The following is a 27,625-nucleotide window of genomic DNA, read 5'->3' on the forward strand; positions in this document are numbered from 1 at the left end:
GATAAACATGAAATAAATAAATGATAGATAAATGTGAAATGATAGATTGATATGAAAATAAGTACAAATAACTGACCAAGGCACTTCCTAACTGATAATTTTGATGCCTCAATCCATGTAGGTACTACTTCTAATGATAATAAAAACAGAAAGAACAATTTAGTGAGCATTCACAATACATCAATGTGTGGTGTGAAGAAGTTTATATATCTAGTGCAACAGTCCTGTGAGGTAGTAGTATTACCTCCTGAGGAGAGACAAGCCTGTGTCTCAGAAGGGGGGCCCCCCTCCTTCCTGTGAACAGCAAGGCCTCTGGTTACAACAGGGGTCCCTGTATGCAAACTTCCCAGGAGGCTGCTGTTATCCTTTGGCAAAGGAACCCAGTAGTGACATACTAAGTGCCCCCTCCCACTCTCGACTCAGCCTTGAGAACAGAAGCTGCCTGCATCAACAGGATTTCTCATTTATTCCAGGAAACTCAGGCCTGGGAAGGTAAGTCTATAAAGCAGTAAATAACATGATTCTTTCCTTCTAGAACTTCCTCAAAATCCATTTATCCAAACAATACACTGCTTTGCTGGCTGTCATCTCAGCAAATAGATTGCCTTCCCATTCTGAGCCCTTGTCAAGATGATACCCTCCTCATGGCAAAACTATGAAACTCAGCTTTACTTCACATACATGTTATTATGGTGTTTTGGGGAAGGAAAGCAAATGACATCTTAGGAGTTGTGATAAGGACGAAGAGTCTCTCTCCTGAAGTACTGAAAGAGTAAAATATCTGGGTCTGAAAGAACAAGAATAAGCCCTCATTAAAAAAGAAAAAAAAAAATGCCTGCCTATAATCAGGCTGAGAGGACAGACACGGATAAGACCCGTTGCAACTCCAACAGGAAACAGTGCTTCTCCCAAGGTCTTGGAATTACCGGATGCCATAATAACTCATCAAGTGATTGCTGCTCTAACCAGTGCTGCCCCAGGTGGCTTTATCTTCATTCCCACTTCTCTTACTTAGACCCTTCTCAGAATCTTTCAGTGGGAACCCGAACCTTACCCTCTTGGTGAGGGTGGCACTCCCTGGTTCCCCTGGGGTAGCCCTGTCCCCTTGCTGTATGTATCAAGTCACTAAGTCCAATTTGGTCTGACCACAGGCTGTTCCTGGTGGTCTTGGGCTGATATGACCTTAATCGTACTCAGACAGTGTCTCTAGACCTTAATAGCCCTGGAACAATGTCCCTAGCCCTGTGTGGCTTAAACACAATTCTCAGCGGGATAAGAGGAGAGCTGGGAGGTTATGTGTATCCTGTCACTTCTCCACCTAAGAAGTTCCACCAATAGATCTTACTTTATATTTACACCTCATGGCACTCTGGAGATGTTCATGTGTAGATCACGATGCATGGTTTCCCCCCAGTTCACAGATAAAAGCTGAAGTTCCAAGAGGTTAAATAACTCACCCAAGGAAAGTTAGACATGGAACCAGGATTAAACCCAGGGCTGACTCTAAAGCCCATGCTTTTCACCATTATACTAGATGTGCCCCCTCTTTTCTATTATTAATTTTTAAAAATTTTCCTAGAATTTACCCTCACAGGGATTAAAGGGAATTTTGGAACTTGATCAGTTGCAACGACAATTCAACCCAAAGGCACATTTACCTATCAACATAATTTACGTGCTTAAAAACTAGTTAGCTGAGGTAACTGAAGTGGAAACCCAGATTCTTTCAGGTTCTCATATCCACTGCCTTCCCTCCTTGCACCCAGCCTTGCAGATGGTTTAAATGGGCAGAAAGGGAATCCTTTTGAGCCAATTCACATTGTTCAGAAGCTCAAACATCAGCTCACCTGCTCTGTTCCACTGTCATGCTGAACACCACACCAGCACAGTGTTTTGTATTTCTTGGACCAAAAGCAAAATAAATTGCAAACCGGTCTAATTAGCAGTGGTTGAATATCCTTGCCCTTTTGGTGACCTATTAACAAAAGGAAAAATGGATAAGGTGTTGCACGCTTCCAGGAGTTTCTTTGATGATTTAAGCATTGTCCACATGAGAAGCAGGTCACTTCTTAGCAGAAGGGTGAAAAGAGGCCTGATTGGTTAAAATACAGAAATTGGTAACTGCTCAAAAGAGTGAGAGTTTGCTTTTAAACGTCCACAAACTGTCAGGTCAGGCAAACTCACGGCTATAAACAAATAGAAACAACATATTTATTTTTAAATATTTATTGTGGAAAACCCTCCTAGTACCCTTTGTAGGCCAGCAGAGGAGATTGCAGGAATTATTTAATTTCCTCCTTTAGGAAAGCTCTCAGTTTTCCACCAAATCAGATCTATTAGAGGTCATCAGAATCAATATTAGTGAAATTAGGAAGATTATTTTTACTGTTTTTTCTTCCTTTCACCCCAGCATCCTGAACAAGGAATACCTTCATGTTCCCTCCAGCTACTCTGGACTTCCCTGACATCTCCTTCCTTATCATTAAAACATACCTGTTCAATGTCCTATTCCTTCAATCCTGTTGTGGAACCAGAGTCTCTGGCCAGCAGAGCCTAAAATATTTACTGTCTAGCCTTTAACGTAAAAAGTTTACTAACCTCTGTGTTGGATCTTTGATCTTGTCAGAGAAATGTTATAGATTACATTCTAAATTGTCAGGAATCATATATATGTGTACGGTAAACATATGGCCAGAGGGTCTTTGTTGCAATTACTCAACTCTACCTTTGTAGAGTGAAATCAGCTAGAGACAATAGTATATGAATGGGCATGACTGTGTTTCTCTAAAACTTTATTTATAAAAAGAAGTAATGGACCAGATGTGTTCTTAGTTTACTGACCCCCGACCTAAGAGATAAACCTAATGAATTGATAACTAAAGGTTTTATATCTGAGACCTGTAGCTATATGATACATGAAGAAATAAATTGGGAAGGTTCACACGAGTACAAACTGTTGTGCAGTGGAAACCAGAATAGAATAAACCCACACAGTGTCCTCAGAGTGGGAGGTTCTGGCCACTTGATAAACTGATGAAGATATTTGTTCTTGATTTAGGAAATGGTATTTTCATTTCACAAGGTTAATGAGATAAAGGAAAACAACTCTTAACTGCCCAGTAGAATTTTACCAGTAATAACGAAAACTTTAAAGTATATCTTGGGCCAAGATCACCTTTTAATAGCTGATGCAGAGAATCATTAATGATATAAACCATCTGGAGGTACTAATCAAAATAGACATAATTCTATTTTATGAGTAACATAAATAGCATATATTTGAAGTGCTAGATCATCTAGAAGAAGCAGAGTTGAAATTATCACCTATTAAGACCAAGCAAGACAAATAGCAAGAACAAGACAATATACGACACACGATGAGCAGGCCCACAAAAGGCCTCTGGCTTCCCCACTGACCCTGTCCTGCAAACAGTTAACATTTTAAGACATTTTTAAAGATTCACTGGGTGTTATAGAAGGTTTTTGAAAGCCCCTTTGTGACCAGACCTGAAGGTGTTCAGTTAGCACTAGGGCCTCATTTGGAAGATAGGTACCAGGAGGCAAGGATCAAAACTATTTTCAAAGATTCGGTCGAGTGTCATAATTACCCTCTGATAAAGTGCTTCCTTTTGGTGCTAAGGACATTTCCCTAAGATTTGGGATATTTGTAGGAAAATAAAACACAAGGGTTGATACAAGGACAGTTGTTTGTGCTCAAGATGGCAAAGAAGTTTCCATCTAAATACAACATAATGGCTGCTGCATCAACACAAGAACATGTCAATCCCAACAAGCATCTGGAAAATACCTAGAATTTATGATGCCCACAATACCTTCTTCGGAATCAGGCAACTAAAACTTTAGCTGTCTTCTAAAGGTGACTGACCACTCAACTGATAAGTCTAGGTGTATCCTACTAGGATCAAGGAAGCCTCCATGGTTGTTAGGGCATCGAGGCAAAAATCTAAGCACCATAAATAGACCACCTTTCATTTGAGTCCATTTTCCATAAAGAAAAATATTTGGGGAGTTGTTACTACATGAACGGCTGGGGTTACAAAATTTATGTTCTATTCCTTATCATAGCCGAGATTGGCTTAAATTTAAATGAAGAGCTGGTGGTCTCTTGCCCAGAGTAATAAGGCATTGGAGCTTGCACATAGTGTTTCTAGTCACCAGGAATATTGCCATTCAGATTTTGTGTTAAGTAGGAATCTTGACTTCCCGTATAGCCTGTGACTATATAATGGTAGTGGAAAACTAGAATATCTTAATATTTGATTCAGCTAAACTGCATACTCCAAGGAGGCAGAGTAGATTACAGTGGGCTTATTCCATGCCATCCTCCCCCACCAATCCTTCATGAGCTTTGGCATAAAAAGGACATTGAACCATCAGAGGAACTATGGCTCAAGGTACAGGAAAGTCAACACTGGTACCAGAAATGGCGTAGAGTGAAGCTGCTCACTGCAGAGCTCCTGGCCCTAGAGGAGTGGCCTCCGAAGGACACCATATGCAAAAGCAACAGTAAGACTCTCCTCTGCTTATCTGGTAGGTTAGTAAAGGTTAACCCATGAGATAGTAAGGCGTTTATGAGGAAAACACTGAGATGAAGGGGAAAAGAACCACTCTTAATATTTAATCTTCTTACTGATATATTACAAAGGATTTTTCCTACTCAGGCCCCTGAGGGCCACGTGTCTAAACATCTTTTTTTTAATAATATATGGGTAATATTTAAGAATACACTATACATATTAGTAATCACATGTATAATAATCAGGGGGATGCTTTTACATGTCAGTTTGGAGAAAGTAGATAATACCTCTTTGGGAAAAAGGACTTTTTGTGGTGGACCCAAATTCAGACCCGTAAGACATCTGCCTAGTCCAGAAGTGTGTGAGACCAGCCCACGTCTTCCTTGGTCCCCAGAAGAGGAAGGCATGTAACCAACCTGTCGCAAAGCTGATGATTACTCCAGCAGCCACGCATCCCAGGCAGCCTACTGCACTGTAGTATAGGTAGGAGAGCGCATACCAGGTCTCAGCGATGGCAGGTCTGCAGAGAACAATGGCACATCATCAGTTCCGTGAGTGTGAAGTCATGATGCACAGTGACTTACAGGACAGCCGAGGGTTCATTTTAGGGACTGGCATCTCTCAAAACCCCTAAAGCTTAACTTTTTGTCACTTGATTATTTTTGTTTAAAAACTGACTGTAGACTAGTTGTACTTTATATTCCACTCAACCCAATCCATCTGTGAGTTACAAGTCTTGCTACTGAACCACAATTGCAATGAGGACCGTCCCTTCCATTTCTTTTGCATTATTTATTCTTCAGACATTTACAAGGCCCAGATTTAGTGCCAGAAATTGTGACAGACACTGGAGATTAAAGATGAGTAAGCCACGAAGTCTACATGTAGGAGCTAACAATCACAAAATAGACTAGAACGCTGTGGTAGAAGAGAAACAAAGGATTTGGAGAATATTCAGAAAGAGTGTCAAACCCAGGCTGATATGTGAGATGATGCCTCAGCTTATTTTTTAAAAATAGTTAGTTTTAATCAATCAAAGAAGGTAGTTAGGGCTAGGATTTAGCATTCCAAGAAAAGAGGATAGAATAAGCACAGGCAGTAAGGAAGAAACAACATAGTGGACCTGAGAACTCAGATTAGCCCTCTTGCCAAGTTCACTCTTGGGCATCAGGATGCAGAGGGATAGATATTTACAGAAAGCTGGAGCCCCCAGCCACTCTTCAATGCTAGGTACCGCCCAGAGCGATTCTCATAGGGGAGCAAGATGGTCTCCCTCAGACTTAGCACAGAAGAATGCACTTTTCTCTAACCTGGTGACCCTCTCTCTGGGACTTGATGCTATCCTGAAGGTCAGCGTACCTGCTGGACAGCACTGGAGGCACGGATTCTGTCACATTTGATGGGACACACTGGTCAGTTGATAAAGGCAAAGGCCATGTCTTGGAGGTTGGTGCAGGGTAAATTAAGGCCCCAATGGCCACCCAAAATGACAAGATGATCCCAGTCAGAAGGCCTCCTAGGGCACCCTTGATGAAGAAAAAAAAAAAAAAGTAATGAGAGATTTGACAAAGCCATTGAAAGAATAATGAGATGAGGAGTCTTGTGTCTCAGGGATTCTGGTTTTCTACCCCAGATCTTGGCCACATGTGCTAGAAACAGCCCACTTAAACTACCTGCCTTCAACCCCCCACAATGTAGCTTTACTTAGGAATAAATGGTTCCTTAAATGAAGACATTGGAGGGTTTTACTGTGGTCATTATACGTAAAATTTCTAGCAGGAACTTTTTTTCTCCTTTTTGGCTTCTTCCTCATCACTTAAACATCTGCTGAACCTCAGTTTCCAGTAGAAGAGTTTCAGAAATTCAGGAAAACCTCAGATAATGGAGATGCTGGGGTCATTTTTCACTGACAGCCATTATAAGCTACTATATAGAAACTTTTACCCTCATAGCTCTTCCCAAGTAATTCTGCTCAAGTCCTCTGACTCCCAAGTTTGGAGTTTTTAGTTTGAGTCTAACTACTAGCAAGTATATTTACTAGTCCTGTCATTTGAGGGTCATACTTCTTGATAAAAAGTTAAAAGTCAATGAGTCATTTCTCCTGTAAAGGAAACAGAACAATCGAGCAGGGATCCGGACCACTGGAAACTAAAATTGGATGTTGCTGGTCTCTGCCAGATAGCTGAGCCTTCTCTGTGACAGAAAACAACTTGTTGGTTTCTCTATTTATTCAGAAAAAAAGACTCCTCAATTACAGCACCAGAATGTTCTGTTCGTTATAGTTTGGGGGAAACTAAAGCAATGTGTATGATTTGAATACCTGGGCCCTTGGTCTAGACCAGCAGTCTGCAAACTTCTTAACAGCCAGCTAAGGAGTGTTTTAGGTTTTGTGCGCCATTCAGTGTCTGTCACAACTACCTAATTCTGCCATCACAGCACAGAAACAGCCATAGACAGTGTATATACATAGGAGAGTGTCTGTGTTCCAGTAACACTACTTGTGGTCACTGAAAGGTGAATTTCACATAATATATATGTGTCATGAAGTATTATTTTTCTTTTGATTTTTGACAACCATTTAAAAATGTCTAAACCATTTTTAGCTTGCAGGTCATCCAAAAACTGGAGATCAGCTAGATTTAGCTTGAGGGATATAGTATGCTGGCCCCTGGCCTACCAGTAAAGGGTGAATGGACTTCAGTAGGAGAGTCAGCCCTCACTGATTTATAGTAGCTGCCTGGAGAGCAGTGCTGAGAAGGATTCTGAGGTTGCATCCACATTCTGTGGAAAGAGAGCCATGATTGATTAGTAGGCTCAGCCATGGCTAACGACAAGGGGAGAGGTGACCCCAACTGGTATTATTTACTTTCCTTTATTTACTTTCCTCTATCTAGAACAAGGTGGTTTCCTGGATTAAATAGCAGGACCATAACTCGCTAACATAGATAAATTAATGTTTAGAATGCACTAAGATGTTATGTTGCTAGTTATTAGGTTTTTTTTTTGTAGCTAGGAAATTACCTTCCCTCATATTATCTCTGCAAGAATAAAACTATCCCTGTCAACCTCAATCTCAGAAAAGTTGATTAAAACAAAGTGTCTCCTAATAAGACTGCAAGGAAGCACTGCAAATTCCCAAATGTTTCACATCTATCCACTCTCTTTACCTATCTACACAAGACTTATCTAGAATAGAGGTCAATAAGGGTCAGGTAGCCACAGAGACCTAATTAGGTATACCATGTGGCTCGGGCTTTATCAAGACTCCTATAGTATATTTAAAAATATGAAAAACTAACTAACTAAATAAAAATATGCATACAGTCAGGTTTCCTAGAGTTTAAAGACTTTCTAAAAAGATTTGCATGTAAGTGGATGAATGGCAATAAATGACAAACGGCAATTTTGTTAGATTGAAAAAATTATATTTAAATATTTAAAAATATTACTATAGTACTATTTTTCAAAATAAGTGTTCCTTTTGATTTATGTTTACTACACAGTCATCCAACCAATGTTTACTTAAAGGCAAACCACTAGCTTGTCAGCCAACAACACCAAGAAGATTCAGCTGTCAGACTATACCAGGCTGGTCTCCCCACCCCTTCTTTAATTAGTTAGTTAATTAAATTACTTATAATTTTGGGTAACTAAATATAGAAAAGAAAATTTACATTTTTAAAGTTTTCAAAATCATGTTTTAACTAAACTATGTCTGATCTCAATATCTATTTTAAATTTCATTTTGTGGGCTCTTAATTTAGAGAAGACAATTTAAACCCTAAAGAATCAGGTTTGATGCCATGACATACGGTATTTCATGACCACTATTTTCTTGGCTTTCTTCTCCTAATACAGCTTCACTGAAGTCAGAGATTGGAAGGCTGGGGTTCTATTTAGTTCTGCTATAGAAAGAAGCCCCCATTTTTTTCTGGCAAAGACAAATAGCCTTTCCATGGAGGACTGAGAGGAGGGAGAAAATGTCTGGGGCCCAGTCTCAGCTGGGAAGTGTGAAGAGGGGTGTGGGAGACTTACCTTCCAGTTCACAAAAGGGAACAGGATTCCCAGAGAGAACAAGCCCAGCATCGGTCCCCCACACATGCCGTGGATGCTGAGAGCAGCCTGTGGATCAAAGCAGATCAGATCAACACTATACTCCCCTGAATCTGTGGCCCACCTAGGACCACCCCCTTTCTTGGACCTGAGATGAAATACAGTCCTAGTCCTGACTGTGTCACTCATTAATCACGTGCTTTGTGGAAATCATTTCTCCATTCTGGGCTCATTAATAAGCACTGTGTATGTAAAACACCAAGAACGCCTACAAACATACGTGTGTGAGGGTGTGCGCGTGTGTGTAAACACACACAGGCAATTTGGATTTGGTAGAATAAGTTTTCCCTCAAGCTGGAACTTAATGATTTGTTTATATCTTCTATCTTTTCAAAAGCTTTTTAAATAATGTACCTAATAAATACATCTATAACTTATGTGGAATATCTCAGGTAGTTGATCCAGCTGTTCTAATTTAGTTTGAATAATTCTATAATTTTAATAATAATAATTGTCTGTTACCCCACTCCTGCTATCCCACCAGAATACCTCAAGGATGTTGAAGCATTAAGTTGGGACATGATGGGGAAGACATTGGACATTCCATATCCTATATCCCATTTTTATGGCTCTATCTCCTTTGGATATAGAGAGAGTTTGGCAAATGCATTTCCATATCTCTTAACCTCTAAGTTATTGAACCCGGCGAACTGGTTAGGGGCTTTAATTAAGCTAGTTTTCTATCAACCTATAGCCTTGGGCCATGGCCTTGCAAAAGTCTTGAACATACACAGGCACTGACATGCCTGCAAGGGAGCATGTACACACATATGTGCACACACACACACACACACACACACACACAAAGCTACTCTGCAATGCAGCCCTGTCTAGTTCTATCAATACAACTGCAGGGCTCTTAGATAAAGCGGCTGTGATAAGGATGCTCTAAAGATTTTATACATACTTCCTATTTGTCAGACACCCCTACGTGTCCTATGTGTCAGATAATAAAGATGAAATACCCTGGCACTCTAAATAAATGACCTCATTTCATCCCCACAATTACCCTGCTTAGTTGGTAACACTGGATTTTATAGATGAGAAATTTGGACTGAGAGAAAACATATTAAAAGTATACTTTCAGTTAGAAAGTGGCAGAGATGAGATTTAAGAGTTTTAAGCCAAGTTTGTCTGGTTCTAAAACCTACATTTTCTCTCCTAAGAGCAGTCCCACCTAAAAAAAAAATAAAAAAAAAAATTAAATAAAGTCAAGAGCACAGACCACCATCATGGTCTCGTTTTTCTATTTAAGGGGAAAAAGTTCTTGAAAGAGTCCATCACTAAGAGAATATTGAGATTCAAATTTTGGCCCTGCCACACATAACACATAATTTGGTGAACCTTCAGTTATTAACTCAGATTCATTTTACTTCAGAGAGTCTTCTTTCTCTATAAAAAAATAGAAATAGGACCAAGGGGCCTTCAAGTCCACTCCAGCTGCAATATAAATTCATTTATCCAGAAAAATGAGTTGCAATGCACTGTTATGATTGCTTTTCCAGGATAATTTTTAGAGAAGTCAATGATACAGATTGATCTTTGACAAGATGGAGGCAAATAAGATTAAAGTAGATACTTTTCCCTAATGTCAATACTTAATATTCTTGACATTTTCTCTGCTGATTGATAGTATTAATTCATAGATGCTGTGGTTGCTGAATTTGGAAGTTAATTTACTAGCTATTATATGGGAGAATCAATAAGTTAGGAAAAATGTTTATTTTCTCCTGTGGGAGAGAAAATGAACAATCTCTTACAAAGTCCTTAGCCAATATGCCCCAGGGGGGAAAAAGTCTTCACATGGTAGAAAGAGAAATAAATCAAAGAGTTTCTGGATTTGAAAAATATGTATTTCTGTAATGTACAAAACTAACCTCAATTTCTTATCTTTCTTTTTTTATTGTCATTAAGCGTGTTTAATTGGAGAAAGACAGAGCTCATCTGACAACCTCCACCTCAGTGGCCAAATTTCACCTAAGCCCCTCCTGCAAGGAAAGGACAATGGCTCAGAAAGTGTGTTCTAGGACTGAGGCTGCCTTGCTGTGTCTTAGCTTTCTCAGATGTAAAGTGGGGATCAAAATACCTGTTTCCTGGGTTGTTTTTGTGTACATGTATGAGAGTATTCAATGTGGAATCCAAAAGAAGTCTCTGAATAGTGCCTGGGCACTCTGGAGCACACGATAATTGCCCCCCAAATATTATCTACTATTATAATCTTACTATTATCCTTTTACCTACCCTGTTAGTGAGCTCTCTGATTCCTGAGGTGGGCCATTTGATGGTTGGACTGTTTTGAGAGCTAGAAAGTACTTTTTTTATACTTAAAAAGACAGAAGGAAGAAGGAAGGAAGGAAAGGAAGGAAGAAAGAAAGAAAGAAAGAAAGAAAGAAAGAAAGAAAGAAAGAAAGAAAGAAAGAAAGAAAGAAAGAAAGAAAGAAAGAAAGAAAGAAAGAAAGAAAGAAAGAAAGGAAGGAAGAAAGGAAGGAAGAAAGGAAGGAAGGAAGGAAAGAAAAAAAAAGAAGGAGGGAGGGAGGGAAGGAAGGAAGGACGGAAGGAAGGAATACCACTCCCCCCAAATAAAAGAGAAAAAAAAAGAAAGCACTTTCTTAAATTGAGAAAAGAATACTCCTGGAGTTCATCACAAGCCTTGGTAGAACTAGCTGAGGGTCAGTAGGATAGCAGCATAATGGACAGAATGGCCTTTCCCGGAGGGAGCTCCGCAAATCACTAGTTAACAGACCTTTGCTGCTGTTACCTGCCCCTCCTCCTATCTCTTCTCCCCGCATTTGGTTCTGTGGTCACATATTTAAAGGGAAACAGCTTTCTTGCTAGGTCTTCCCAGAGCCTTCGATATGCTACTGTGTGCTGTGGATTTCTGAAAGGGGAACGCATTGTGCAGCATTTCCCAAAAGTCTTTGACTTTGGAAATTTTCACTCTTGGAGCATTTCCCAGGGTGAGGGTCTCTAGAACACACTTTGAAAATCCTAAACTAAAACACTGAAAGGGCCTTTGTTTAAGGAGCTGACATCTGCCCACCCCCAGCACCACCAACAAACACACGCCATGAGTGTGTGTCGGTTTTGTGAACATGAAATTAAATCTGGCTCTATGCTGTATACCTATGGGATGTTTGGTTTCAGTCTTCCATATTCCCTGAATACATTATTCCATTATATTAGATCTAGCAAAGCTGTTTGGAAAATTAAATAGGGGGATTATAGTCTTTCTGCACCTGTCAAGTCAGATGTGTTCGGAGAAATGAGGGGGCCATTTTAGACACAAATATCTCTCCTAGGAAACAACACATCAGTGTTTTCATTGTCCCCTAAACTGTGTGAACACATTTTAACCAACGAAGAAAGCGAGCCTAGCATACTTATCTGAATAAGGACAAGTCAACGAGAGCATCACTCACAACTCCCTCTTCATTATAAGTTTTATGTGTTACACCAGTCTTGCAGAAGTCCTTATCTATTCCAGAGCCTTCATACCTCAATGGCAAACAAGCTTAATATGCAAATAATTCTGGAAGGAAACAATTTAGTGATTCAAATCCTCACTAAACTGAACATGGTGATACTTTCTTAAGAGTAAATAATAATTAGATAAAGGGGAGAAAAGAAAGGGGCACAAAGCATTAGAGGCAACTTGGAAATGGGAGAAAATAAACCTAAAAAAATGCTGCAGAGGTTACTAAAGACAAACCTCATCAACCCACCAGTTCTGCTGTGTGGATGGGTAGATATCAAAGTGCTTCAAAAATTGTAAAGAAATCACCAAACATCTGTCATTTTAAAAAGTTCATACTTAGCAGAGAGGACATCAAGTTTCCAGTCCCATAACTTCTCTTATATAGAAAGTGAATTATCATGTCACTCAACTCCCCTAGACTTAGTTCCTTGAACTTGAAAAAGGAAATAATGGAACCTATGTAAGCAGTCATTGGAAGGATCAAGCAAGATACACTGCTCTGGGAACTCAAACACATTCTATAAAAGTCAGTGATGACTATTCACTCACTCTTGTTCATGTCTTCATTTAAGCAGCATTTAATGAAAACCTAATCCATGCCAAGAAAGTATACAGGATGTTCAAATTATATAATGACACAATGGGACTGAGAGGGTTGAAATAGAATCTGAAGATTGGTTTATCTAATGGTCCTTTGTGAGTTGGGCAATTTGGGAAGGGAAGAGGGGTGGCTCCAGAGACTTTGGTCGTAAACCTGGTTTAGCCACTAACCAGATGTGAGAAGTTGAGCAGGATACTTTCACTCTTTTCTGTAACCATCTACAAAATGAATTTTGAAACAGATTATCCTTGAGGCTCTTTCTAGTGCTGATATTTTATGGAACTGGGAGTTGGACGTATGGGAGACAGGTCAGCCTGGATAACAGGTAGAGGCGGGCTCATTTCCCAGCTCCACCACTCTTTCATTATGTGAATTTGGGGCAGTTCTTCACCTTTCTATTTCTTAGTTTCTTCATTTGTAAAATTAGTACATTAATCATACTACCTCGTAGAGAAGTGACGAGGATTAGATGAGATAATACATTTGGGGTGGTAGCTTGAAAATAAGCATTCCATAAATGTCAATTGTAATTATTGTTTTTCCTGCTAAGATTATCATTCCTACTTTTATTTCAGGATCATACATTCTCAGATCTGGATTTCAAAAGGGTTTCTAATTTTATTACAGTGTACCTTGTCACTGAGTCTCATTACTAGTTTTTAAAAGTTTCCCCTCTTGAAAGAAATTTTGGTTGAAATTTTACATGTATGTGTAATTTGGACCTGGTATCGGAGAGTATGAGCATTTGGGATTTGGAGGAATAGGCAAAGAACTAGAAAAGAAGGTGGGTAAAAAGGTGCTACAAAATCAAATGTGTCTTTTTCCTCTTTCATTACCTGTACAACGCTCCCCAGGAGGGATGCAGCCACAGCCATGGAGGTACATATCACGCCAAACAAGAGACCTGGAGGAAAGAAACTTCATGACTATCATCCAAGCTGGCTTTGAGGGATCCACTGAGCTCCTGCCCAGGGCCATCTCTCATGTAAGCCCTATCAGAAGGGGTCTCAGGAAGGACCGTCCACCTCGCTTAGCCATCACAAGCCCCAAGAGGGGCATTTAAGAGACTTTCTCCCAAAGACATGCTTTCCTAGGTCAGGCAGAAGAGCTGGAATCCAGCCTTGAGGAGTCTTCTCTTCAGGATTTAAGAAGAACGCTGTCCTGGTGATTTCTCTGGCGGTCCAGTGGTTGAGACTTCGCCTTCCAATGCAGGGGGTGTGCAGGTTCGATCCCTGGTCAGGGAGGTAAGATCCCACATGCCTTGCGGCCAAAAAACCAAAATATAAAACAGAAGCAATGTTGTAACAAATTCAAGAAAGACTTTAAAAATGGTCCACATCCAAAAAATCTTAAAAAAAAGAAAAAAGAAGAAGAAAGCTGTCCTGTGGAAGCAACATGAAAATGCAGAAAGGTCACTGGTCTACTAGGCTAATCCAGATTAAATTCGTGAGAATTTAATCCATTTCGACCACTCACCAATAATCAGCTGAAGAGGTTACTAACCTCTCTGGGATATGGATAGTTTTTCATAATAAAAATGGCTAAATATCTATACAGTTTACCTCACAGATTTTGCAAATCTGGAAAATGTTCCTGATCTTTTCATGCTTTATTCATACCTTCATTATGGCCCTCAGTATACTGCATAACGATTTCTTGGTTTACATGGCTATGTTGGAGCACCATAAGGGCCATCAGGGTACCGCACTCTGCAGCATCTTGCACAGGGTGCCTCCAGCATCATAGGATCTCGCTGGATGAATCAACATATCCATCTTAGTAATCTTTTAAAGGTGATGTCTTCTTTCAAACTATCTTTTTAAAAATAATTGTTCTTATACATCTTTGTTTAAAAACTATCTTAAAAGTCATTCAATTCCCATTACAACCCATAGAATAAATGAGAGAGGGTGAGAGACAAGGTGCTGGAGATAGATTTAGACAGACACACAGGGACAGAAATAGAGAAAATGATTTTTCTCATTCTGTTTGAAATTCTCTCTCAGCTAAATATTTGGCTCAGTTCCCAATGTCACCATTAATGCAATTTTATTGAGTACTGACCATATGTCAAGCACTTTACTAAATGCCAGTGCTATAAATGCCACTGCCCCAGAGATCTCACATTTTAGGAAGGGACTACACATAAATAAATTAATTTATCCAACAGTGCCTGTTGCATAGCAAGTACTATGTGCTTGCCATTATTATTATTATTATCATTATTATTATTATCATCATCATCATTTCAGATTTAGTACATGATATCTATAAAATTTATTATCAGGAATTCACTTGTAAGATGAAATCAGGATAGCAAATTTTAATGCTATATTTTCCAACTTCTCAATAAAACACAGAAAAATAAGGAAACTCACACAACACTAAAATCCAAGTTTGATCAATAAACACCTTTCAGAATTCTAAAATTGTTCCCATTATATTTAAAGATGATAGATTAGAAACAATGTTTGCCCTCATTCTGTTTCACTTCATGAATAAGCAGAACTCCACCTGCCTGAAGAAAATAACAGAAGTGTCTTTTCTCTACTACCTATTACCCTCTTGCTGGGCCAACAGTTATCTGTTTCAAATGGGATTCTAGGCAACCACCCCTCAATCCAAGGGTTCTACTTTTTTGTGCTGACTAGGGAATTGATTCAGTCCCACTCTCCCCCATATCTTTACACTTCCACCAGATTGCAATCAATAGCAACCTGCAAGGCAGGGAGTTTAGGGGAAATTGGTGGGGTTCCATGGAGACCTGGAGTGTACGGATCCACAGACAAAGCAGTAAATGTGCGGGGTAGAGAAAGCACCACAGTTGCAGCAAATACTATGGATTTTCCAAGTGCTACATCAGCTCGGAGGATCAGACAATAAGCCATGGGCGTAAGAGAAACTTCTACCCAGCATATTCATGAATACCTGCTAGAAATTGGGAATTGCACCAGGAGTTATGTCAATCCACCTGCTATTAGCTGTAACTCATTATGCAAGATACTGAAAAAATTAAGGCAATTCAACTACCCAGTTAACAAACATTCGGTCAGCACCAATCTCTCCTCGTTCAAGTATAAGTAAAAAGAAGAAAAGAAATATGGGATCCATGCCAAAATGTTACTAAACAAGGAAATGAATAATTAACCTGAAAACTCAAATACAGAATATGTTTTCTGGAAATAAGAACCAGAAAAAAAAGTATTTAGAAACTGGCAATTTCAATATGATGCAAAACACATAGATTCAATGACGCAACAAGTGCAGTTCAAGAGAAAGCAAATGATATGAAAACACAACAAGGTAGGGTTCAACACCCATAAGTTTAGATGAAGATGAATCCAGGTGTGATAAGGAAGAACTATAAGGAAATTAAAAATTATAATAGTTGACCAAGCACTTCCACACCTAGGTATTTACCAAAGAGAAATGAAAACAGGTTCACAAAAAAGACCTGTGCAAGAATATTCATAGCAGCTTTATTCATAAAAACTTCAAACTGAAACAACCTAGGTCCATCAATAGAAGTAGAAGTTAAAAAAAAAAAAGGTAAATCCATACAATGTCATACTACTCAGCCATAAAAAGGGATAAACTACTGATACAAAAAAACATGGATGTATCTCAACAATATTATGTTGAGTGAAAGGAGTCCTTACAAAAAAGAGTGGTACTGTGTGATTCAATTTATATGAAATTCTAGAAGAGGTAAAACTAATCTATGATGAAAAATACCAGAATAGTAGCTGCCCCTAGAGGGAAGTGGGAGTAGGAATTGACCAGAATAACCAAGAGAACTTTCCAGGGTGATGGTAATGATTTATATCTTTAGTGATTGAGTTACACAGGTGTACGCATTTTTCAAAACTCAGCAAATGTATACTTAACATTTGTCCAATTCATTGTGGGTAGATTTTACATTTAAAAAACTTTAACCAATTATTGAATTCTAGTTAATAATATGCTAAAATAATTAGGGGAAAGTGTACTGATGTCTGCAATTTATTTTTAAGTGTATCAAATATATGATGCATTAATGAATGGATAGAGAGCTAGATAGATATGTGAAAAAGCAAGTTTAATAAAACATTAATGGAGAATCCTGGTGGTATATATACAGGAGATCATGGTAAATGTCTTTAAACTTTTCTGTATGATTGAATTTTTATAGTAAGATGTGAGGAACAAAACACAAGAGCAGAATTCAAATGATTATTATTAAGAAATTTACTTTGTGGAGAACTTAAATTAACATTGAGAAAAAACCTGAGCCCTTCAAGCATGCAGAGGAAAAGGACAAAGTTATGAAAATAAGGGAAATAATGAAGATTATGGAGAACACAAACCCCAAATTAGGGGAACATTTAAGAATAAGGATATGATAAAACTATCAATATTTGTAGGCAATAACCACACTTATTAGAAAATCAATTAAAATTTTGAGAATCAACAAGAGTTGTGCCAATGGCCAGATATGTGCTTTACAAAACAAACAAACAAAAACAAAAAGCTATAGCATTTCCACGTTGATAGTAAACAGTTTAGAAGATATTATGGGGAAAACATTCCATTCATAATATCAATGAAAGAAGTAGAAGAAGGAGGAGGAGGAGGAGGAGAGGAAAAGGGAGGAGGGGGAGAAGCAGAAAGATGAAGACATGAGGATAATTAATATCTAAGAGAGAAAATATGATGTTAAATGGAAAATGCTATTGCTAGATGGAAAGCTTATAAAGATGTTCATTATTTCCAAATACATTTTTCAATTTAATGCAATTCCGTTGAGATGGGGGGGGGGTGTGCAACTAGATAACATGCAGTGAATTATTTTAAACTTAATCTGAAAGAATAAATAAACATGAACAGCCCAAAATTTGTTTTTGCAAAAAAAGAAAAAAAACAGTCACAACATTTAAAATTTCTACCTAAAAGTGACAAGAGCTGCTCTACCAGATATTTTAAATAAAACACTGCAAAGCTATAATATAAAACAAGATGGTATTAGTTCTGCAATTGATAAATAATTTAATTTAATGAAAATAAGTATATAATATTAAACATATCCTTATAGGTAAAATAATTTTATATTGCATATTATTACTACTAAAACTATTAAAAACCAATGAAGAATATTTGGTAATAAAGGACTCTTTAGAAAAGAATTTGGCTTTATTAGACAAGCTGACTGGCGATAATGAGCAGAACATCTTCCTCTGTGGAGAGACTAAACAGGATCAATACATGGCATAATCAAGAGGTGTTGATGTGATGAATCTAGAGTGTAGGATGAACACAGAAGAATGTCGAATGTAAGGTTGGTAAAAGCTAAGCTAACTGGTCATTCTTTCCTAGTACCCTCCTGGTATCTCCAGAAGTGTAAGAATTGACATGTGAGATTCCTCACGTATCTCCACATGCACTTGTGCCTGTCAGAGTGCCCTGAATAGCGTGTGCAGGATTTGCCACGTACCACACGTTCATTTCATGACATGGAATAGACGATCCACCGGCTGTACCTACATAAGCCTTTACTGGTCCAGGTGCTCAGCTTGTCGGAGAGATGGGGAAAACAGCTCTTGACAAAATCCTCAAACGTCACTGTCGCTAAGGCATTGATGCTGGCAGCCACGGTGCTACAGGGAGAGAAAAGCGAGAACATAGTCCAAGGTAAATAAAGCTGACCAGGCTGCCCTGGTGTCCAGGGCAATTAGACAAGGCAGGGCTCTAGAAAAAAACAGAGACAGACATATGTCCTTATTCTGGAACTTCAGGGGAACTACATGACCTGTCTACTCACTCTTCAAAGCTGCTTCTGGGCTTAATGCTCTTTGATGTCTTCCTCTAACTCCAGTGAAGAAGCTAGGCTTCCATGCTGGAACTCTCACTGATTCCCCTAACGAGACATTAAATGAGTTAGCATGCAGTAGCGGAGAGATTTTGTGTGTGTGTGTATGTGTGTGTGTGTGTGTGTGTGTGTGTGTTTAAAGGTTAAACTTGAGGCAGAAAGTACTGACTATCCTAATCCAGGGATCAGTACAATATGCCATTCATTCATTCATTCATTCACTCATTCATTCATACCATTTATGCATCTGTTCATTCTGAGTACTAGGCATACAATGGTGAACCAGAAAGACGTAGAGCTTACACTCTACTTGGCGACATAGACATTTAACAACCAATTATACAATTGACTACAATTGTTATGAAGAAAAATAACAAAGAGCTATGAAATCATGTCTTTCAGAGGCCTAAACCGATATGAAGTTAGGATATTCTTCCCTAAGGAAGTGATGGTTAAGATAGGCACTGAGGGCTTCCCTGGTGGCGCAGTGGTTGAGAATCTGCCTGCCAATGCAGGGGACACGGGTTCGAGCCCTGGTCTGGGAAGATCCCACATGCCGCGGAGCAGCTAGGCCCATGAGCCACAACTACTGAGCCTGCGCGTCTGGAGCCTGCGCTCCGCAACAAGAGAGGCCGCGATAGTGAGAGGCCCGCGCACCGCGATGAAGAGTGGCCCCCACTTGCCGCAACTAGAGAAAGCCCTCGCACAGAAACGAAGACCCAACACAGCCAGAAATAAATAAATAAATAAATAAAAATTTTTAAAAAGATAGGCACTGAAAGGACCCATGCAAATTCAGAAAAAGATGTTTTAGAACAAAGGGAAAATTACAAGTAAAGATGTTTTAGAACAAAGGGAAAATTACAAGTAAATGCCTACAGGTGGAAAACTTGTTTCGTTCAACAACAGGAAGCACCAGTGTGACCAGCATGCAATTAATAAGGGAGAAAGGGGCAAAGATAAGACTAGGAAGCAGGCAAAGACCAAAAGCACATAAAAGCTCTGATATTCTCTCTCTGACTTTCCAATCAGAGTTCAGTTTTATAGCCCTAAAACTCGCTTAGTGGACAGAAAACCCAAGAAGTTGGAGTTTTCTTTGCAGAATAGCATGAAAGCTTATTAAATTCCTCATCTAGACTGGGAATATTTTAGCTAGTAGAATAGATGTTCCCTATGAGACTCCTCTTCTATATGTAGATCCATGCAAGTCAAATAAGGAAAGGAGATGATCAAGTAAAATAAACTTCCATGCTCCCAACATATATGGCTCAAAATCCATCATTTGAAAGTTTCGAACATTAGGGTTAACCCTTGAATCCATTGGGAGGGAGGGAACAAAAAGCTGATTTTGGCCCAGAGGGAGCAGATTTGTAGAACCTTTGCTGGGTTGCTTTTGAGGTCAGATGTATTATCCATATGTCAATTTCTCAGATTCTAAAACTGTTACAAGATGGTGAAAATCGTTTTTTTTTTTCCTATCGCTCAACCACCATCTCTTAACTCCACCCCCACTCTTGTCTTTCCCTTTCCCTAACCCAACACCCTCCTTAATGTTATAGTAATAGTAATCTCTCTATAATATGTACTGTCCAGTGTGTCTATTTCTTGGCATTTTCGAACTTGAGATCAAAAGAATCAACCATTCTCTTATGGGGGAATTAATCTGTTGACAGCTATATTTCTCCATTCTGGAGTCAGCTTTAAGAAAAATAAATAAAGCTCTGTAGGGAGGGACAAAATGAAAGCTAGCGTGTCACCCTACTTGTGTTTGATCCTCTGGTGTTCATCATTTCTGTCCTTAGTTTCCTTGAGATACTAATACCAACACCACAGAACAATATGATTTTATATTACTGATGCAAAATCCTACAAAGAGTATTAGTAAAAATAATTCAGCAGAACACTAAATTAAAATTATACCATAAGCAATTTAAAGTCATTATATGAATTAAGAGATTTCGTTATTTTGGAAATGTCAATATATTAATATTAATATGCCAAAAGCTAAAAAAGAAAAAAATACTCATTTCAAAAGTGCCAATAGTTTACCAAAATTCAGTATTTCTCCCTGATAAAAATATTTCTTAAAGTAGAATAAATATATGCATTTTTGTTCTTTTTTATGATTTTATTAGTTTTATATAAATATTTTAAAATGTAAATAAATAATATAGTTTAAACCAAAACCTGAAATCATATTTAATGGTAAAATCCAAGAACAATTCCCTTTAAAGTGCATAACAGGGACTTCCCTGGTGTTGCAGTGGTTAAGAATCCTGCCTGCCAATGCTGGGGACATGGGTTCGAGCCCTGGTCCGGGAAGATCCCACATGCTGCGGAGCAACGAAACCTGTGTGCCACAACTACTGAGCCTGTGCTCTACAGCCTGCGAGCCACAACTACTGAGCCCACCTGCCACAATTACTGAAACCCGTGAGCCTAGAGCCCGTGCCCCACAACAAGAGAAGCCACTGCAGTGAGAAGCCCGCGCACCACAAGGAAGAGTAGCCCCCACTCGCCGCAACTAGGGAAAGCCCGCACGCAGCAACGAAGACCCAACACAGCCAAAAATAAATAAATTTATTAAAAAATAAAATAAAAAGATAAAGTGCATAACAAAACAAGGATTTCTGTAATCCCTCAATTTTTTATCATTGTTCTCAAAGCATAATTACATAAGAGTGAACATAGAAGTGTAACTATTAGAAAAGAAGAGAACTCAAAAGTATTTGCAGGTATTATGATTTGAGTACACCCAAGTTCTATAGAATTAACTGCAAATAATTAGGAAAAATCTGATATCAAGGGAAATTCTGTAAAAGAAATGTAATGAATAAATACTAACCTAACATATTTTAAATCAAACTTTAAAGCTTAGTCATTAAAATTATTAGTATTGTCATAACTGTACACAAATAGATCAAAGGAATATAAAAGAAAATCCAGGAAAAGTTCCAAATATATAAAAGAATGTAGGACGTGATAAAAGTAGCATTTCAAGTCAGTGGTGAAAATGTGGCTTTTTACTAAAAAATAATGGGACAACTGTCTACTAACTTAGAAGGAAAATAAGTCAGGAACTCCACTTCATTTCTTATACCCCATGTATAGTCTAGATGATTTAGTAATTTTAACATTTAATAAGGCCATATACTAGAATGATGTCTGGATGATTATTTATAAACATGGAATGGAGAAGCCTTCATAAGAATGATATAAACCCAGAAACCATAATGTAAAAGGATTGATTAATATGAAATAGAAGCTCAACATACTCAAAAATACTATTAATAAAGCAAATATATACAGGACAGATGAGAAAAATGAGACATATATCAATAAGATATTTTCCTATATATATAAGGAAGAAAACTCAAAAGAAAAAAATAGCAGGGAATATGAATTGGCATTTTACAGAAAAAGAACTACAAACGGCCAGTGAATGTATGGAAAGGTAGCCAACCCCACTTCTGATCAAGGGAATATGTATCATACTAAGTGAAGCAAGTCAGACAGAGAAAGACAAATACCATATGATATCACTTCCATGTGGAATCTAAAAACATGATACTGTCTTAGTGTTTTAGTCCATTGCTCTCAACACTCTTGCCCCCATTCTCCAAGTCACTATCACGTCTAACCTGGATTAAGGCAAAAGCCTCCTGTATAGTCACCCACTTTCACCACTCTTGCTTTTGTGATAGCCACTTCCCTCCACAAAGAAGACTGAGTCTTCAGTTGTATGACATCATCAAACCTCCTTGCTTCAAACCTTCCTATTTAATATGAAATGCAAGCTCTTTACTCTTTCATAAAGGTTCTCCCTGATCTGATGCCTGCTTGCCTCTTTAGGCTCCTCCCCATCTGCTCTCCTCCCCGTTCCTTATGCTTCAACTCTTCTCTTGGATCCTGAACTATTCCATACAGATGATCTCCTTGGGGCTTTGGTATTTGCCCTCCCCCCTGCCTGTAAAAGTTCCTGCCTGTGATCTTCACAGAGCTGGCTTCTCCACACACTTTAGATCTCAACACAAATGTCATATACTTAAATAGGAATTCACTAAAGACCCTATCAAAAACAAAGCCCCCAAACCTAACCTCTCTCTAGGCTACCACTCTGTCATTTCCTTTATACTATTTGTCATTATCAAACAATATCTTGTCTTTTTTGTTGTTGTTTAGTTATATATTGTCCGTCTTCCATGTCTACGGGAATGCAAACTCTATATCAGGGCAACACTTATGCTAGTCTTGTTCCCTGAAGTATCCCCACTGTCACCAGCTGTGCCTGGCATAACATAAACCTTCTAAAATATTTGTTAGAATAAATGTGTGAAAAATTTTGTATTTAGAATTCTGTCTACATTTTGGATATGGATGTTCTTAGCTGCCTGAGTGTGTTATTGAAGATAGAGAGAACGGATTGCAAAGGATAGATCTGTAAGAATGTATTGCAGCTGAATGAGAAATGCCAGCAGAGACAGCTGCCTTGTGTGCAGGTGATGCGAAATCATGGGGACAGTTGGCATCAGACAAGGTTGAGAAAATAAACAGAGAGATCTAGTGCAAGGGCAGACCTAGGTTTACGTACCACCTCTGGAGTTTACTGTCTCACCATGGGTAAGTTATCTACCTTGCTAAATCTTAGTTTCCTTATTTGTAAGCTGATGATAATGAGTAGTTTTGGCCTCATATAATGTGTGACACCTAATGAGCAACTACATATAAGGCATTCAGCAGGGCAGCTGACATGCAGTGAATACTCAGTAATACTGATAATGACTACCACCATTACCCTTGTCATCCTTGTTGCCTTGCTATCACCATCCTCACCATCATCATTATCAGAACATTATTGCCAAGTGTAGTCAATACACTAACCTCAGAGTTCCACTGAAGGCACAAGCCACAAAAAGTCCTGGAAGTCCTGGCATTGTGGCAAATAACTCCATGACGAAGTATGGCATCAGCTGAAGAGGAGGCAAAACAGATGGGATTAGTGGTCTCATCAGCAATGTCTGAAATGTGGGACTGTATTGTAGCTTTTTAGCAAAAGGAGGTGGGAAACAAAGAAATAAATAAAGTAACAATAAAGGAATTTGCCTGGACTATCGTTGTTAAATGCTAACAAATGAGGTTATGATCAATCCACTTCCATGGACCTGAGGTGCAGCTGTAGGGGAGGGGAGGGGATAGGAAGGGGACAGTCATATAAGGAAAATGTTGGATGAACTTTAGAATATTCAGGAACTTTTAACTTTTTTTATGTTTGCAATGTGTGCTATTTTCTTGCCTGTTTACCCTTAATGTTAGAAACTAAATCCTAAAAACAAATGCTTAAAACAGGTCTTCAGGGAGTCTAGGTATTATGGTTCTACTCTGGAGCCAGATTTGTGGGAGAGGAACAGCCACAGGACACAGTGGGATAATTGCACATGTAGGGGGAGAGGATAGAGACGATAGCTCCTCCTGAGAATATTCTCCGTGAATGGAGTTTTTAAGGATGGACCAAGAGATTGTCATACTGAGTAAAATAAGTAACACAGAGAAAGACAAATATCATATGATGCCACTTATATGTGGAATCTTAAAATAATGGTACAAATGAACTTATTTACAAAACAGAAATAGAGTCACAGATGTAGAAAACAAACTTATGATCACCGGGGGGAAAGGAGGAGGAAGGATAAATTGGGAGATTTGGACTGACATATACACACTACTATGTATAAAATAGATAACTAATAGGAACCTACTGTATAGCACAGGGAACTCAATACTCTGTAATGACCTATATCAGAATAGAATCTAAAAAAGAGTGGATATATGTATATGTATAACTGATTCACTTTGCTGTACAGCTGAAACTAACACAACATTGTAAATCAACTGTACTCCAATAAAAATTAATTTTAAAAAAGCATTTTTAATGTAATATATTGGGGTGATATTGTTTAAGCCATAATGAGAAGACATGAGCAGAAGCATTATAGAAATAAGGGTCATTTTGTTCAACCTGAGATTAAAGCATCATTAATCAACCTTGTGATGGATAGAAAAAAAGAATTGAATGGTGGCATTGAAAACCAAAGCTATAGGTTCAAGTCCTCTTCCACTCTCCCCAGCCCTGCCCTGGCCCCAGTCCTTGCCTTCAAGGACAAGGTAAGGTACCTTCTTTTTACATGTTCACTCGCCAGTATTAGAACCTGATCTGTGATAATATCATCGAAGAGGAGAGGAAAGAAATCAAGTCTTTGGGGTTTGGGAAATACCTAGAGGTCCAGGTCGAAAAAGAGAAAGGCTCAACATCGATGGCCAGAAACACACTCATTTCAGCTGTTCCCCACTGGCCCCAAGGGAGCACATACCTGGTCTGGTGCTGAGATGATACCAGAAGTCCAAGGATCACAGTCTTTGAAGTGGGAGTACATGATTAAGCCAGAGAAGACAGCACATGCCAGAATGACCCAGAGGCCCAACAAGTTGAAATACAAGGCTCTAGAAAATAACACATGGATCTACTGGTAGACTCTATGTCATATTACAGTGTGGTGAGGGCATTACCAAAGACTCAAGGTAAAATTCTGGGGGCCTTTTTGCTATAAAATAAAATTCTATAGCCTTCAGGAATGTATATATTTTGATATCAAGTCACTATGTTATACACCTGAAACTAATACAAGTCGATTATATTTCAATTTTTAAAAAATCATTACTTTTTATACTTTTGCATATTTTTTTGTTTGGGCATGTTACATTTTTAGACTGATTATGAAATTTGAACAAGGTAGATTTTTGATGGGTTTGCTTTTGAAATAGCTTCTCTGCAAAGTCGCAATGTGTAGTGTGAGGTCTATTTCCTTGGATGAAATTTCACGTTATCAGTCACTCATATTATATAACTTCAAGTAATTTCCCCCCACTCAATTCATGAAACTGTCAAAAAGCCAACTTACATTTTAACGTCTTTTATTCCAGAGGAATGATGAGATAAATGTAGAAGTAGACACGTTTTGGAAATATTCGCTTTGGAGATTAAATCAGATGAAGTTTAAAGTTCAGGTTTTTAAAAGGCAATAGAAGGTATGAAAAACCTAAAGTCATTTTCCCCACATTCTTTGGAGCAATTCTTTTTATTCTACAACAATTCTTTTTATTCTATAACATTCTGCTTAACTTCACTTTGAGTGCATTTGTAGTATCCTATGGTTATTTTGTATTCATACCGTTCTTTGAAAGTCAAAATATTACACATCTTCTAAATCTCAGGAAAGACTTGAAAGTCGGCTGGCCTCACACTGGATCAGTGAGAGAACAAACAATCTCGCTCTAGAGAGAGTTTCAAGGGGCAGGGGGCCAAAAAAGCAACAGGAGGCATTTCCTGGGATTCAACCATTGTTTGAAGGGATTCAGATGCACTCACATTCAAATGTAAGGACACATATTCATTTCAAAGCCCCTTAAAACCCCTGCTGTACAGGTGTACCTGACTTTCAGAAAACCCTTAAATCAAAGTATTCTTTTATGAAGCAAATATGTTAAATAATCAACCCATTTGGAAATTTTTATTTTACTTTATTTACATTAGGAAAGGGTCTTATCTCTGAAATTCCTTCCTTGGGATTATTCCAACCATATTTATCTTTGAGTTTTAGTTGTTTGTTTGCTTTTGTTTGAAAAAGGTTGATTTAGACATAGTCTTTGGGGAATACATTTGATACATAAAATGGTCCATATCTGCAGACTGAATTAGCTGTACTCTTATTTCTGCCATTTAGACAAATTCTATTCAAACTTTTCTCAGGCCATATCCTGGCTGGGCCTCTTTACCTGAAAGGTCACTCCCTGCTCTCTCATCAGATTCTACTCCTTATACGGCTTTACATCTTTATAGCATTTATCCTTATCTGAAATTGTATAATACATCATTTATTTGTTTATTATCTGTTTCCCCCACCTGAACACACACAGGGCTATGTCCCCAGAACACACAATAGTGCTGGCACATAGCAGACATAAATTATTTTATTTTTGTTAAAAATGATTAAATGAATAAATGAAAGATAGAAATTCTTTACAATATGGTTATACTCTTTACATCATTTCTTTTTTGAAAAAACATTGGACCTGGAGTCAGAAGACTTTATTCTTAACAACTGTGTGACTTCAGACAAGTCACTAAGACTCTGAGCCAGTTAAATCCTTGGTAAAAAGAGTGTAACATACCTGCCTTACTTCTTATTATTGGACTAATATGAGGATTGAATGAGTTATACTCCGTAAAAATATATGGAGGTTATACAGCCATATGTAGGTTATATAGCCATTATTCAAAACAATTTTAAAAACTCACCAGTCAACTATGGGAAATGAGAAATCAGTGGCAAAATTGTATAATAGAATGTTAAAGCTTTTGTATTTGAACTTTTTTTTTCTTTAGAGATAGACTTTAATTCCCTACAGGGCTAATTCTCCTGTTTGCAACTTAAGCCACTTCATCGATTCATTCAGAAAATATTTATGAAGCATCACTATGTACCAGGTTCTTCTGGGTACTGAGGACATAGCAGTGAGCAACCCAGAGCCCACCCTCATGAAGATGATATTCTGGGATTAGAGGCAGGTAATAATCACCAAAATGAAATAAATAAACAAGGTGATTTTAGATGCAATAAAAGATATAAAGAAAATAAATAAAGGCAAAGAGAATGGAACATAAGTGACTGGGTGTGGATGTGCTCATCTTAGCTGGGACATGAGATGGTGATGGGAAGGGACCTGGTAACCTGCACCAGCTTCTCCTGCCATCACAGCATCATCTTCTACCTGCAGTCCTGAAATGTAAACTGAAGTCTAGAAACAAAAGCGTCCAAAGCAGCTTCCAGGGAGCACGTCTAAAATGACTTGGTAAGTGATAATATTCCTAAGTGTGAAGAAGATCTGGCTTAAGATGAAGCTGTCTTTAGTGAGTAATCAGCATTCTGGCCATGCAATTAAATGCATCTATAATGGGTCACTTCTGGTTTTAACCTATGGCCACATTCAGTATGAAC

At 38.3% G+C, this 27,625-nt stretch overlaps 1 protein-coding gene across 2 annotated transcripts in view; it reads right to left on the reverse strand.

The window, feature by feature from the left end:
* Window positions 1-27,625, reverse strand: part of SLC5A12 (solute carrier family 5 member 12) — a 46,499-nt gene that overhangs the window by 643 nt on the left and 18,231 nt on the right. For both annotated transcript variants that reach the window (XM_061203165.1, XM_061203166.1), the window contains exons 7-14: window positions 24,941-25,070; window positions 23,454-23,542; window positions 18,248-18,360; window positions 13,564-13,631; window positions 8,574-8,660; window positions 5,898-6,064; window positions 4,955-5,058; window positions 1,848-1,975 (exon numbers count right to left, since the gene is read on the reverse strand). In XM_061203165.1, coding sequence (XP_061059148.1) covers window positions 1,848-1,975; window positions 4,955-5,058; window positions 5,898-6,064; window positions 8,574-8,660; window positions 13,564-13,631; window positions 18,248-18,360; window positions 23,454-23,542; window positions 24,941-25,070 — 886 coding nt within the window. The remainder of the gene's footprint in view (window positions 1-1,847; window positions 1,976-4,954; window positions 5,059-5,897; window positions 6,065-8,573; window positions 8,661-13,563; window positions 13,632-18,247; window positions 18,361-23,453; window positions 23,543-24,940; window positions 25,071-27,625) is intronic.

The sequence above is a fragment of the Eubalaena glacialis genome, chromosome 10 (genome assembly GCF_028564815.1).
Source record: "Eubalaena glacialis isolate mEubGla1 chromosome 10, mEubGla1.1.hap2.+ XY, whole genome shotgun sequence".
Classification (NCBI taxonomy): Eukaryota; Metazoa; Chordata; class Mammalia; order Artiodactyla; family Balaenidae; genus Eubalaena; species Eubalaena glacialis.